Below are 14201 nucleotides of genomic sequence, written 5' to 3' on the forward strand. Positions count from 1 at the left end.
AAGCCACAAAAGCCAATTAAACAACCTATAAAAATAATCCCTTTTGGGGAACAATTTTCCCCACAAGAAGTTAAAATCTGATATCCTGGACACAAGGTTAATTACTGTAATTTAAACTCATATCAAGGGAATCTACAACAGTGATGTTAACAACTGTACAACAAGATCTCAAGCTATCGGAAGCTTTATGGTTATTCCCCTTCTAGGTACTAATAACAGTACAGTAGACATTCTAATCCCTATGCAGACAAGGTCTTCAATATACTGCTCTAAACAACTAAAAAACAGGCAAAATAGGCTCAGAAAGGAACTCCATACGAACTCCATACCGAATAATTTTTATCCTTTGACACAGAGAATTTGTTTTTTTCACCTTGTTTATTCCTTCAATCTACTTTGGGGTTATTGCATAATTAACACACACATCTAGTAATTGCCTATATATTTGTCAGAACATTTTACAGTGACTCTAATTTAAATCTCTGCATGAGTAAACTGCAAGTTATCGTGAGGGGACAGTGAATCACTTTTATAAACAGGATGCAAATACCAGACAGAAAATTTAAATGGTGAGGGTGAGATAGAGAGGTGAGAATATGCTGAGAGATACAGAGAGGCAAACAGATAAACAGTACGGAGCTATATATTTAAAGACAAACCAAATGCATTCAGATACATAGCTCTTCTGTGCAAACATATTCATACTTAGAGATACATATATTTAATACATAAGTTCTCTCTCTTTTATTGGGATCACAGGAAAATAGTTTATAGAGGAGAGTTATGTCCTTGTCACGTGCACTAATTGGAAAAGAATGTATATAAGAAATAGAAGGCTAACACAGATCTATAGATCATCATAAACAGGGCCGGCTCCAGGGTTTTTGCCGCCCCAAGCGGCAGAAAAAAGAAAAAAAATAAAGCCGCTATCGCGATCGGCGGCAATTTGGCGGTAGCTGTACCGCGCCGTTTTCTTCTTCGGTAGCAATTCGGTGGTGGGTCCTTCCCTCCAGGAGGGACCGAGGGACCCGCCACCGAATTGCTGCCGAAGAGCCCGACGTGCCGCCCCTTCCCCTTGGCCGCCCCAAGCACCTGCTTGCTGAGCTGGTGCCTGGAGCCGGCCCTGATCATAAAGTGTGAATGAAAATGAGTAGTGAACTCAATTATTGAAAGAGAGCACCATTTTAGACCAAATCTACTTTCTGGACACCTGGAGAGTAAGGCAAGCATTTCCCTTTTAGATGTATGGAAAACATTCAGTGCAGTTTGGTGAACTGGCTTCAGTAGAAGTTTTGCCTGTGTCAGGATTGCAGGAGCAGGTCTTTTCAAAAGGGAAGAATGAGAAGTCACACATAAATCACCCTTCAAAGTTCACCCTGCAACTGGCACTGTATTCAACAGAAGGGTCTCCTCTTCATACATCAGCCAGTCACATTACACCTGTAACACAGATGCAGCAAGTGACACTGCCCAAGGCATTTTCTCTAGCACTGAGGCAGCATTATGATATTTACAAAGGTACACAGCCTCTCCCCCCTCCACAGCACTCAAGCATTGAAGGCATTCTCCTTCTTTTGCAAGCTCTTGGCTCTCAAAGCAACCCTACATTTATTAACTGATGTAGAATGTAGTTTTCATTGCTTCTATTGCTTTGTTTCCTATCCTCCTTTAATACAGCTAAGCTATGTTTGGATATAGATTCTATGGCTATCAAGACTACAGTCAATGAGCCCCTTCTTCAAAGGTTACACACGGTCAACTCTGTCTAGGAAAGCACAGAGTCACTAGTAAAGTACTGATTGTCATTAACAAAACAAAGTGATATTAAGCCTGAATATCACAGACCTACATCATAGCAAGACTCAAAAGCTAGTTGCAAATCCATTCTTACAAGGAAAATGCTCAATTGTAATACTCTTGAAATCCCCATTGCCTCCCACTTTCAACTGATTTTATGGCATATCGCACCACAGAAGAATCAAAAGGCTAATTCATCCCCTCCAAAAATAAAATATTTTATGGCAGTAAGGGCTTCTCTCTTAAACTTCATATTGAAATAAAAATATTTAGCAGAATCAGACAGACCAGGATTGACTTTGCTGTTTTTCTCAATAAAAGCACATCAAACTCCGAGGGAGAGAAGTAAATACTCCTAAGTGTGAAAAAAAAATCTCTTGATAAGAACAAGAGCAATAGCAAGCCCCTATACTTACATACAGATTGTTTACTTTCACAACTGAATCACAACAAAAACTGCTTGAAGAGAATGACTATTCATTTTGCATTTCCCTTGGAGACTGTATATTTCTGAGAGACAATTGTTTATTCATTGTCTCCCGTTGCAATAACCCCATAATTTTTATAGTTAGTTATTTTTTGATCATTTAGAAAACGAATCAACCATCCAAAGACAGCCAACAAGTGTGTAGGATTTTATATATAAAAAAATGGTGCACAATGCATAAAAATGCACTATAAAAAAGAAAAAACAATATATTTTCCTCTTTTTTCCAAGTGCATTTTTATACATTGTACTATAATGGAAATCCGGTCAAATCTCAATGGTATATTAAATGATCAAAAATTGAATCCGACACAAAATTTATTCTTGCTAGATGAAGCATGAATTCATATGCTACCATTTGTTTACTTATTTTAGGGAATATTTTTTTAAAAGAGTCAAAGGAAATGTTACTATGAATAATGTGATTCACAAATTCTTTACCTGTTTACATAATTATTTCTTCTGAAACATCAGGATTGCTTTGGAAAGCAAGATTAACAGTAGTAATTTGAAATGATTTTGATAAGAGATCAAATAAACAGTCCTCTGCAACTGTTAGTTGTGATCCGCCATGTTCCAAAGAATATGGTTCTGCCAACCTTCACTATGTCTATTCATAGATTCCAAGGCCAGAAGGGACCATTGTGAACACCTAATCTGACCTAACCATAGAAATTACCAAAAATAATTCCTAGAGCATATCTTTTAGAACAGCATCCAATCTTGATTTTAAAATAGCCAGCGATGGAAAATCCACCATGACCCTTGATATATTGTTCTAATGGGTAATTACTTTCACTGTTAAAAATTTGTGCTTCATTTCCAATCTGAATTTGTCTAGCTTCTACTTCCTTCCATTGTATCAGAGGGGTAGCCATGTTAGTCTGAATCTGTAAAAAGCAACAGAGGGTCCTGTGGCACCTTTGAGACTAACAGAAGTATTGGGAGCATAAGCTTTCGTGGGTAAGAACCTCACTTCTTCAGATGCAAGGCCTTGCATCCATTGGATACTTCCTTCCATTGGAAACTGTTATAGCTTTTTCTGCTAAACTGAAGAGCCCATTATTAAATATCTGTTCCCCCATGTAGATACTCAGACTAATCAAGGCACCTTTTTACCTTCTCTTTTTTAAGCTAGAGAAGATTGATCTCTTTGACTCTATCCCTAGAAGGCATGCTTTGTAATCCTTTAAGCATTCTTGTGGCTCTTCTCTGAACCCTTTCCAAGAAGGATGTTGATAAATTGAACTGTGGGCACCAAAACTGGACACAGTGTTCCAAAAGTGGCCACACGAACACAGAATATAGAGGTAAAAATTTCTCTACTCTTACTTGAGATTCCCCTGTTTATGCATCCCAGGATTGCATTTGCTCTTTTGGCAGCAGTGTCAGTGGGAGCTCATGTTCAGCTGATTATCCACCATGACCTGCACATTTTATTAGATGTATATTGCCTTATGAAAAGTTAATGGAATATAAAATGTTTACAAGTATTACCATGCTTCTAATCAACATAAATATTTCCCTTTCCTAATATTTAAGACAAGAACTCAGAAATCCAGGTATAAGACACAGTCATCAATTAGTCAGAGACTAACCTATTGCCTTCCAGATGCCAAATCATAGAGTACATAATATAGGGCATATTCCACAGACAATGGTAGCTGCGATCAGGCTATATGAAATGTTTGATGCTCGGTGTGTGTTCTTCCTTAGTTTTCTGACTTTTAGTCAGACAAAAAAATTTAAAGCCATGGTATTGTCTAAAGAAGATATGGGTGGCTACCATACCTTCCAAACATCTGCAATTAACAAAAATAGGGGTTATTTTCCAAGCCTCCCCCCATATAGAATATGGTGAGCAGGTTGAGGGTATACTCCATGCCTCAGACTGGACTCACTGGAGATCTTATATTGCAATTCCTGAGAACCTGGAGGATTTGCTGCTTCTCCCATATAGGGCATCGGAATGGTGGCTATCCTCTTCCTGCATACCACATCTGATCCCTTCTACTAAGTACTCTTCAATGCAGTGCAGCACCAGCAAAGCCAATGTGTATGGGGGCAGATGGAAGGGTGTGTGTGGAAATCAGACACACATTGAGACATACAGTACAAGTACCATTCCAGGAAAGGGAATAATGAAGAGTGGGAGGTTAGAAATTCCTTCACAGTATTATGGATGCTGGTGGACAAGAGAAAGTGGAAGTAAGCTTGACCACTCTTTTCCTGTAGAGCCAGGATCTCTGGTTTTTCAAGTGCTTGCCTACCTCACAAAACCATTCACCAGGAGTTGGTGGGAGAAAGAAGGGGGGATGGTTAATTTCTCCTTGTTTTAAGATCCCAGGGGGGTTGGAACTGTATTCACCAGGGAATTGGTGAAAGGTTTCTCAAGGCTTCCCAGGGAGGGAATCCATTGGGATGGTGGCAGCGGACCAGAGCTAAGCTGGTAGTTAAGCTTAGAAGTTTTCATGCAGGCCCTTACATTTGTACCCTAAAGTTCAAAGTGGGGATACAGCCTTGAAACCTGTCACAAAACTATGTAGCTCTCTTTTGCATTTGCCTCCAAATTCACAGATTTTAAGTCCATAAGGGACCGTGATAATATAGTGTGACTTCCTGTGTAACACAAACCAAAGAACCTCAGTCACTAATCTCTGCATCAAGTCCATAATTTCTGTTTGAGCTATGGCATAGTATTGATTTAAAGACTTCAAGTGATGGACTTTTCACCATGTTTCTAGGTATGGTAGAACCTGAGAGTTAGGAGCTCCTCAGGAATGGAGGTTGTTCATAACTCTGAAATGTTTGCAACTCTGAACAAAATGTTATGACTGTTCTTTCAAAAGTTTACAACTGAAAATTGACTTAATACAGCTTTGAAACTTTACTTTGCAGAAGAAAAATGGTTAAAAGCAGCATCTTAATTTAAATGAAACAAACACAGAAATAGTTTCCTTACTTGTCAATTTTTTTAAACTTCCTTTTATTTTTTTAGTAGTTTACATTTAACACAGTAATTTACTGTACAGTATTTGTATGGGTGGGTGGAAGGGTTGGGTCTCTGCTGCCTGATTGCAGACTTCTGGTTCCAAATAAGGTGTGTGGTTGATTGGTTAGTTTGTAACTCTGGTTTTTCATAAGACTGAGATTCTACTATAGTTATTCTAATGATTTGTCTTGGGATTAATGTCAGGCTAACTGGGCTATATTTATGGTAACCACTTGCATCTATTTAATCTAATATAGTTGATCTATGCACTTATGCGGTTCTTTTCACCATAGTATCTGAGTGCTATACACAAGGAAGCTAACAAAAAAATTTAATTGCATAGATTCATAAAAGCAAATCCTACTTCCTCCTTTTTAACATTTCTGATATGTGTTATTTCTGTCAGACCATAATCACTCATTGTCAGCATCAAATACCAGTGCTGTCAAAACAAATATTTAAGAGTTTAACATCTATTCACAGCAAAGATTTTAGGAATTGCAATCTTTAAATATATAAAATAGACTTTAGACATAACTCTCTCAGAATGAGAATGCAGAGACTTATGTCCAAAGTCTATTTTCTATATTTAAAATATTTCATATTTAATCCAGCTCCCATTTAAGTATATAGGAGTTTCGCCACTGACTTCAGTAAGTACAATTGGGCCCTAAAAATAAAATAACCTATTTTTAAAAGAATAAAAACATCTATTTACAGCAAAGACTCCCAGATAAAGCAAACTGACTTTGCTGATTATGACAGGAAGAGTAAACTAGGCAATAAATACCAGAGAAGTTCAGAAAAAATTGGTTTTTATTTGCATGAGCTAATGTAAAAGAAGTCATAATACTAAGCATATCTAACTCTGCATTGACGTTTTCAAAATTAACAGTGTTGATTATTTCCTCATTAATGCTATTTGGTTTTGAACTGCAAAGACTATCTGACAAGTAGAAATGTTCATAAGCATGAAATGCAATTTAAAAAAATTACCTGCTATTGCAAATGTAACAGACAGAGTCTTAGAACTAGGAAGGGTAACAGGAAACGATGCACACATACAAATGGACTAACTCTGACCTCAGAATGAACTAGTAAGTGTGACAATGACAATAAATTGAATTAACCCTGGAGGTCTATCATATTCTTTAATTCCTAATAAACTGATGGTAGACTGTCAATTACAGAGCATAAAGGAGCATGATTTACTCAGACTCTTGAAATCTCTGGGCTGTTTTCTCTGGCTCTAAAAAGTAATTATGGAATCATGTTGTCAAGGATGTGCACAGTGCGAGACTTATAATTGATCAGTGGTTATTTACAAATACTGTATAGTACTTCGTGCTATAAAATTCATCTCTTGTCATACTGAATAATTGATTTTCCTTCACACCTATGCAAATTTAATTTCAGATAATCAATATATCATCTAGTTAGTAACTAACAAAAAACACTTACACCTAGTTGATATAATTAAAATACAATTCCACAGAGAGCTGAGTGTGTCTCCAATGTTGGCTGAACACCTGACTCAGAGTGGATTAATGCTAAACATTTTCTGTAATTTTTCCAGCAGGAAATAGGGGGCGTGGAGGTAGAGGGTTCTGTGGGAATTTGTTAAAAACCATTCTACCTGGGAACAGGCTTTGAATTACCTTTGCTTCTGTCAAAGTACATTTATCAACCTGACAAAGCAAGTCTCTAAAAGCAAACAAGGGCAAGCAAGGCTTCTGCTCTCTTGCTTCAATAAAAGTAGGTTTCTCTTTCAGAGAGGAAAGGCAGACTAGGAGACAGCTGTAGCATTTAACAGAGACTCAGCTAAACGTTAAAAGAAACTAAACAAAGGAAATTATGTAAGTCAAGTTTGCAATCATATGGAAGGAATACTGTTTGGTGCATCTTTCTTTGCTTATTGAGTAACACCTACAGGACCTTTGAATTCAGGACACAGATGAAAAAAACATATTTGCATATTTTCCCAAAATTGTCATCCCCTGGTATTGACTAGCTTAAATATTGTGACATTTGAATTAATATGCTGATACATTATTACAATATTTTCCAGCCAATAATATAAATGCTTTAATATACCTTAGCTATTGCTGAAGGTTCTCTAGAATATATAAACAAAAATAAAAAAAAAGGAAGAGCAAACCATGAATCAGGAATATATATTAGTATGTCAATGCAATAAGATACCCTGCAAAATATACTATGGCAGATGTGTGTACACATGCTATAACTGTATTAGAAAAAACTAGGTGGACAATGCCCTTGAAAACATCAGTGTGAAACTCAAAAAATTCCTTTCTATTAATGTAGCAGAACATTCTGCATTGACTCCTAATTTACACAGAAAGGCACCCTGGGTATTGGATCTTGCCAGATCAATGAATACTATGAACATTCTTGTTTGAAAAGCGTTAATTGCCAGGTGTCCATCTAAATACTTACGGTCATTTTACTTTAATGAAACAGCTGAAATATTACATTGGTGACTGATTTGATTAGTGTGACAGAACAATCACTCACCCTACTAGCTAAATTAATACTAAAGAATACCTAGAATCAGAGAGTCAGACTGGACATTTGATGTAGTTGTAGCTCATTCAGTCAGTACATGCATAGGCTATGTTTTAACCAAATATGTTTGTTTTAGAGGCTATAGTAAGAAAAATCCATCTCCCTCCCACCCCCCTTTTTTTTTTTTGGCAAAAGGCAGTAGCAACTTTTCAATTGTTTAGGTCTATTTTGTAACCATATTTCAAAGTAGTTTAATGTTTGGTTTCAGATTTTACACATTTGCTGTACAGTAAATACTCACATGTTTTTTGAATCTAGCTACGTATTTTTCTAATACTATCTTATAAGTACATAGCACTTTTCAGCCTAAAGGAACCTAGAGTGCTTTATAAACCATAAGCTAACTCCCACCTTTGCACAGACATGTCAGACAGAAAAAAGAAGCAAATATTCTGAATGCAAGTGACATTGCGCAGAGAGTAGGTGGGCGGTGGGCAGCCAACATCCTGACTTCAAGCACTAGGTGAGCTGGCAGCTACGTCTGCCTTAAAAAAGGTGGTTTGCGAAATTGCCAAGATATGCTTATTGGATGAAAGGCATGGCTGACATGCAATCTGGTGAATTTAGAGACTGCCATCAACAGCAAGCAACAGCAAAAAGAACAGGAGTACTTGTGGCACCTTGGAGACTAACAAATTTATTAGAGCATAAGCTTTCGTGGGCTACTGCCCACTTGTTCGGATGCAGTAGCCCACGAAAGCTTATGCTCTAATAAATTTGTTAGTCTCCAAGGTGCCACAAGTACTCCTATTCTTTTTGCGGATACAGACTAACACGGCTGCTACTCTGAAACCAGCAACAGCAAAGAGTATGATGCTTCTGCTGAAAAAAGTGACCTGCAACACAATATGCCAACCCTATTTTCAACACCCTGGCCGGCAAAGATGGATTGTTGCCTTCACTGGACACACGTCTACTAATGTGAACAAATACTGCTTCCCATTCTGCACTATAGATGGGATTTATATACAGATTTTCTCACCAGTGAAGCACAACCATCTACACAAGAGTGAAGAGTATTGTAGAATAACCAATTAAATACACCATTTACCTGAAATATCCAACAGAAATTGTAGAGGGAAACTAAGTAGATAAAGTAAAGTACAATTAGAATTAGACCAAGATGCTGAAACTAACACTCCTATTTTGCATAAAGTGTAACCAGGGGCCCGATTCCCCACTGTAATACTTGATTTTTATGCTCAGGGCTGGCTCCAACACCAGCCCACCAAGCTTGTGCTTGGGGCGGCACCTGGAGAGGGGCGGCGCGGTGCTCCGGCTCCGGCCGCCGGGGAGAGTGGAGCCCCGGGCGGGCTCGCTGCCCTCCCCCCGGTGCTCTGGCTGCCGGGGAGAGCGGAGCCCCAGCCGGGGCTTGCCGCCCTCCCCCTGGGGCTCCGGCCGCCCTCCCCTGCCGCGCTGGGGGGTTGGCCAGAGGCTTTTTTGCCTGGGGCGGCAAAAAAGCCAGAGCCGTCCCTGTTTATGCTTGTGCCGTTAACATCAATTTGCTACTTTGAAGTTAGTGGTAGAGTCAAATAACAGTGTGGTCAACCAGGTGTCAGGGTTCTTAATGACCCAAAGTTCTTAGGATTTTCATATGAAAGATTGCTACTCCAATGCCTGGTATTCTCTAAGATCACAGTAGATCTGTACTGTCAGAGGGAAGAAAGCCACTAATTAAATAACCACAACACCAGCACTCACAGACTGCTCTCTTCATCAACTTGCTGGTGGATGGATGCACTTGAGGTCTCCAGATGCTGCTGCCATGATAGTGGCTACATCACTTACCCAGCATATAATTCATGATTTGTATTATCAGAAAGCATACGCCACACAAACACCACTCCTTACATATTTCTGAATCCTTCTTTCCATATTATCTTATTTTTGTTGTTTGACCAAGACCCTGGAACCTCATGAGCTAAAGCTGAACATCAACCAATGCAGATTTGACTTTTTCTATCAATCAGGTAGCAGAAATACAAATGCAAGCAAACTAGTTAAAGGCAGGGATTTGCTAAACCATTGCTTTAATAGAATGCATCATATGAAATTAGCAAAAAAGATACAGATTTATAAACGAATATAGCCAAGAGCAATGGAAAGCAAATTTTAGAAGAGCTTGTCACATGAGCTATCCATTATCACAACAGCTAGTTTCTGCTTTTTAAAAAAAATCTGTTTTCAAAACAAAAAAAATTGCAGTGCATTTTTGTTTCTTTCAAAATTTTCTATCTTAAAAACGAAAGCTTTCTGGGTTTTGAAAATGATATTTTTAAACAAACAAAATCCTTTTTCAAAAATATTCATGGAAAATACCATTTTCCAGCCAGTTCTAATCATAGCTTTCCTCTCTGACCTTCCCGCATATAGACGCTTTAAACACACACACTTTATAAATCTCTCTCATTCAAAGATGCAGATTACACTTATGGGGCCACTTCAGAAGTGCTCAGCACACTGCAGTTTCCATTGGGACACTTATGGACAGATTTTCTAAAGAGCTCAGTACCCAACCTACTTATTAGCCACTTATTTTGGTGTCTGGATTGAAGTTAAGTTCTTCTAAAAATCTAGTCCTGAGCATATGTGCTAGGCCCTTCTGAGAATTCCACCCTTAATATTTTGCTCTCCTCGTACTTTATCTAGGAGACTAGGTGGATTTTGTTCAGTAAATTATTTATTTTCAATAAAGTATTTATGCTTAAGCACTATGTTTTTCATGTTGCAGCAGAACTATGTAAATATTAGTACCCTTATGTTTTAAAAATAGTGTGTTAATTTCACAATTAAATATGGCAGGCAAACCATAAAAACGTTTAAGAAACAATGAAGTCTATAAATACAGCAAGTGCTACGTGTAGCAACAAGGAACAAACAAACAACTGCACAACTGGAGGGAGTTCTGTATAATAGACTGTTACAGCCTCTTGCAGTCCCTCTCTTACACGGCCTTGCATTTTTGTGTAGTCATTTACACTCTGTTAGATAAAGTTGGTCAGATCCTGGCTCCTGCTCTGGCTACTTTGGATTATTCTGCTAAAAGCAGCAGACCCAGACCCCTGAGGATTGCCTGGGTGGAGTAAAAACGACAAAGATCTGTTTTCTCCCCCATGTTGTGCAATGAAGAGAGGAGCAAATTCATAAAAACAAAACAAAAAAACGTTGGTGGGTGCCTATGAAAGGGAATATGGCAAAGCAGAATGCTGCCCTCACTTCCTTTGCAAAGCCTTCAATCTTACTTTGTGCATTTATCTGCACATCTCAATGACAGTGTAGGAAAAGTAACAGAATTAGGGGAGAAGGGAAGAACAAGTTTAAGCATTTTGACCTCTCCCATCTCCTCAAATGCATACATAGGTAAAATCAACAGGACAGACTTGGTGTTGCCTCAGTCTAACTCCCCAACAGTTACAGAGCACAGTTGCAGGCACTGAGAAAACAGCAAAATTAGTAATCCTACTATGTGGTCATGGCTGAAATGTGGGAGGCAAGGAACAATAAGGAGGGGTTCCTCTGTGAAGCTGGGATCCCCTCAGATTATTGTTCTTTCATTTTCTTTTCTACTACTCTTGCCTTCTGGAAGTCGGCCCTTTATCACTGCAGTAATAAATTCACACATGTGACTGTGTGCATAGCAGATGGTATGGGTGCAGAATGTCATCAATCGCCTGTTTCTACTGTATGGGGAGATTTTGGCAAACCAGTAAAGTGCCTGAAACCACTATGGCTTATTGTTAAAGACAGCCTAGTCAGCAAGCTGTAAATTGGCTATTCAGCAGTCTCAGCTTGACCAAGGCGGGGTGGGGGAGGGGAGTTTTGGGTGCCACAGAAAGGGCAGCTTGACCCCACGTCCTTCCTGATAAGGATTGTGTTGAAGTTGCTGATACATGCATTTTAAAAGAGCAGGATGTGCCCCAGAAATGCCTATTGGGGTTTCAAGGCTGCAAACTCTGGAAAAACCCACACCTGGTTAATCAATAATCAGAAGGAGCCTCTTGCTTGCCCATTGGAACTGCTTGCTTAACAAGTTTTCTTTAAGGGACATGTCATTCTATTACTAATGTATAAATAAGGGGGAAAGTTTCAGGTAGTTGGACTCTTTTTGGACTCTCCCTCTGGATACATCTTGTGGTCCCCACCGGCAGACAGAAGATTTGGCCCCCAGAAGCCTGCCGCTGTGTCACTTGAGAGCCACACTCACCTTTGGTAATTATCAAGGGTTGGGGGTATTTTATTAACCCGTCACAGATGTGTGTAAGTGCTTGATACTAAGTAAAGTTTAGCTTTAAGTGAAAGCACTCGTGTTGTCCTGTTTGTGCCAGCCATCTATCGGTCGGATGGCCGTGTCTTCCCTGATTTATTTCCTGACACCACCTCACACAGAGTAAAAGTTACCAAGAGCTTTGGGTTGAAAGAACCCTGGGTAACACTACTTGTTCCTGCACTAAGACTATGGGGCAGAAGGTGAGCCAAGTACATAACAGTGTTTTGGTGCCATGTTGGCGGGACATTGGGATCTCCAGAAGGGGAAAATGGGGAGGTATTCTCTATCATTTGCTGCACAGCAGAAGCAAAGCAGTTCTGTTGAAGTTACTTCAGCTCAACAACAGAAGTTGACTCTCCTGCCAAGCAGGCTCTCCCCCATATCAGGGGAAAGGAGAGGGAAAGAATGGGAGATTCATGTAGAGGCAGATCCTCTGATCCTGATCCCAGCACGACCCTGCTGTGGCCCACCCAGCCTGTCATGGGGTTCACTAACCCCACACTCCACCCCACTGCATCTGCAACTCATGCCGGGACTAGAGGAGGAGGTAAAAGGAGGAACTCCACTCACATGAGGGAAATCCTGGGAAGGGAACAGACTGTTGAGCTTATCCAGCGCTCAAGAGAAGACTGACAGCCTGTAGAACTCCTGCCCTTCCAGGTGGAGGGCGCATGAACCCCAGAGCTGAATGGGAAAAAAGGACTCAGACCTGCACCGGAATCCTGGGGAGTAGGGGCACTGAAGGGGACAGGGATACTCTCAGGGCTCCTCTGATGTAAGAGACACCCATACCCTGGTGGGAGCAGCCCACAAGTTTTTCTTTACCTTTCTTTTGTGTAACCCCATTTGCTGATTGCTGGCTATTTTGTGGTTTCATCTGGGACCCTGAGAAGGTTGAGACAGTTGAAAGGCCTTGGGCTGAATGGTGGCCTGCTAAAAAGACACCAATGAACAGCTGGTAGTGTGAGGGGGTAATTGGACTCATGTACTTACACTTCCCATATAGCCAGAAAGAGTCACTACCATGGGCAGATTCATGACAGCCCCATTCCCAAACCTCACTAAGGAACTACTCCTCTTCCATTCATGTGGCTTTCCCAGATCTGGTGGGGAAAGAAAAGAATCATCATGTATAATATGGCAGGAAAAAGAAACATCCTGGAGCAGTTGTGGCCAGGAATATTAAATTATGATAAGCATGTAGCCATCTTCCCTTCCACCTTGGAGCTGTGTTCTAGCATTCTTTTCTTATATCAAATAGCACTACCCTCAATGGCAGCTTCATTTATCTTCTTGTAGGCTTATGTTTCTATTACACGTTTGATGTAACTGTCAAGAAAAAGATGACATTTACTGTAAAGAATCCCCATAAAAATCTTGAAAATTTTCATAGCCTGTGTAAGGTTTCCCACTAAGGTGTCAATGAAATCTGCTTTTGACTTACTGTTCTCACTGCACACCACTAGAGGATGGAACCTCCGTAAATTAGTACTTCTACCAACACTAGGAAGTGTGACTCTTGTAATCTGCAGGAATTTTTTTCTCTTACTAGATACAATACAACTCATTGTTTATTCATTTTAAAGATATGCTAAATTAAAACACTATATGCATGTATGTATTCACACACACACACACACACACACACACCAAGTTTTAAACAAAAAGAATTAGCTACAACCTTACATAGGGAGTATCTGGTGGCTGCTCCTTAATATTTACTTTTCACTTCTATTCAAGAGAGAACTAAGCTAGTTCAAGTAAAGTTTTGAAACCTTTGGTAATTAATATTGCAATATTTTCTTTGAAAAAAGAAGGGAAAAGAAGGCCAATTTGTACCTTTCTAAAAATGGAATGAATTAACAGTAAAAGCACCTGTATTATATAGAATATTTTTTAAAGTTATACAACTTTTCATAATATCCAGATTTTGTATGAGCTTTAGGCAATTACTTGAGTTTTATTATAAGACAAACTCCCAGTTAACATAAGGTTTCTGTAACAACTTTAATAAGACCAAATGTTGCTGTGTTTTAAATTTCCTGTTCCCTACAGGAAATATCACAAAATTT

At 39.3% G+C, this 14201-nt stretch overlaps 1 protein-coding gene across 16 annotated transcripts in view; it reads right to left on the bottom strand.

Annotated features, from left to right (window-relative positions):
- PCDH7 (protocadherin 7) overlaps positions 1–14201 on the bottom strand; it is a 398059-nt gene that overhangs the window by 73239 nt on the left and 310619 nt on the right. For 3 of the 16 annotated variants that reach the window (XM_065597002.1, XM_065597000.1, XM_065597001.1), the window contains one exon: positions 13123–13232. The exons of the other annotated variants lie outside the window; for them this stretch is intronic. In XM_065597002.1, coding sequence (XP_065453074.1) covers positions 13123–13232 — 110 coding nt within the window. The remainder of the gene's footprint in view (positions 1–13122; positions 13233–14201) is intronic. 16 annotated transcript variants of the gene reach the window in all.

This window comes from Chrysemys picta, chromosome 5 (assembly GCF_011386835.1).
Source record: "Chrysemys picta bellii isolate R12L10 chromosome 5, ASM1138683v2, whole genome shotgun sequence".
NCBI lineage: Eukaryota > Metazoa > Chordata > Testudines > Emydidae > Chrysemys > Chrysemys picta.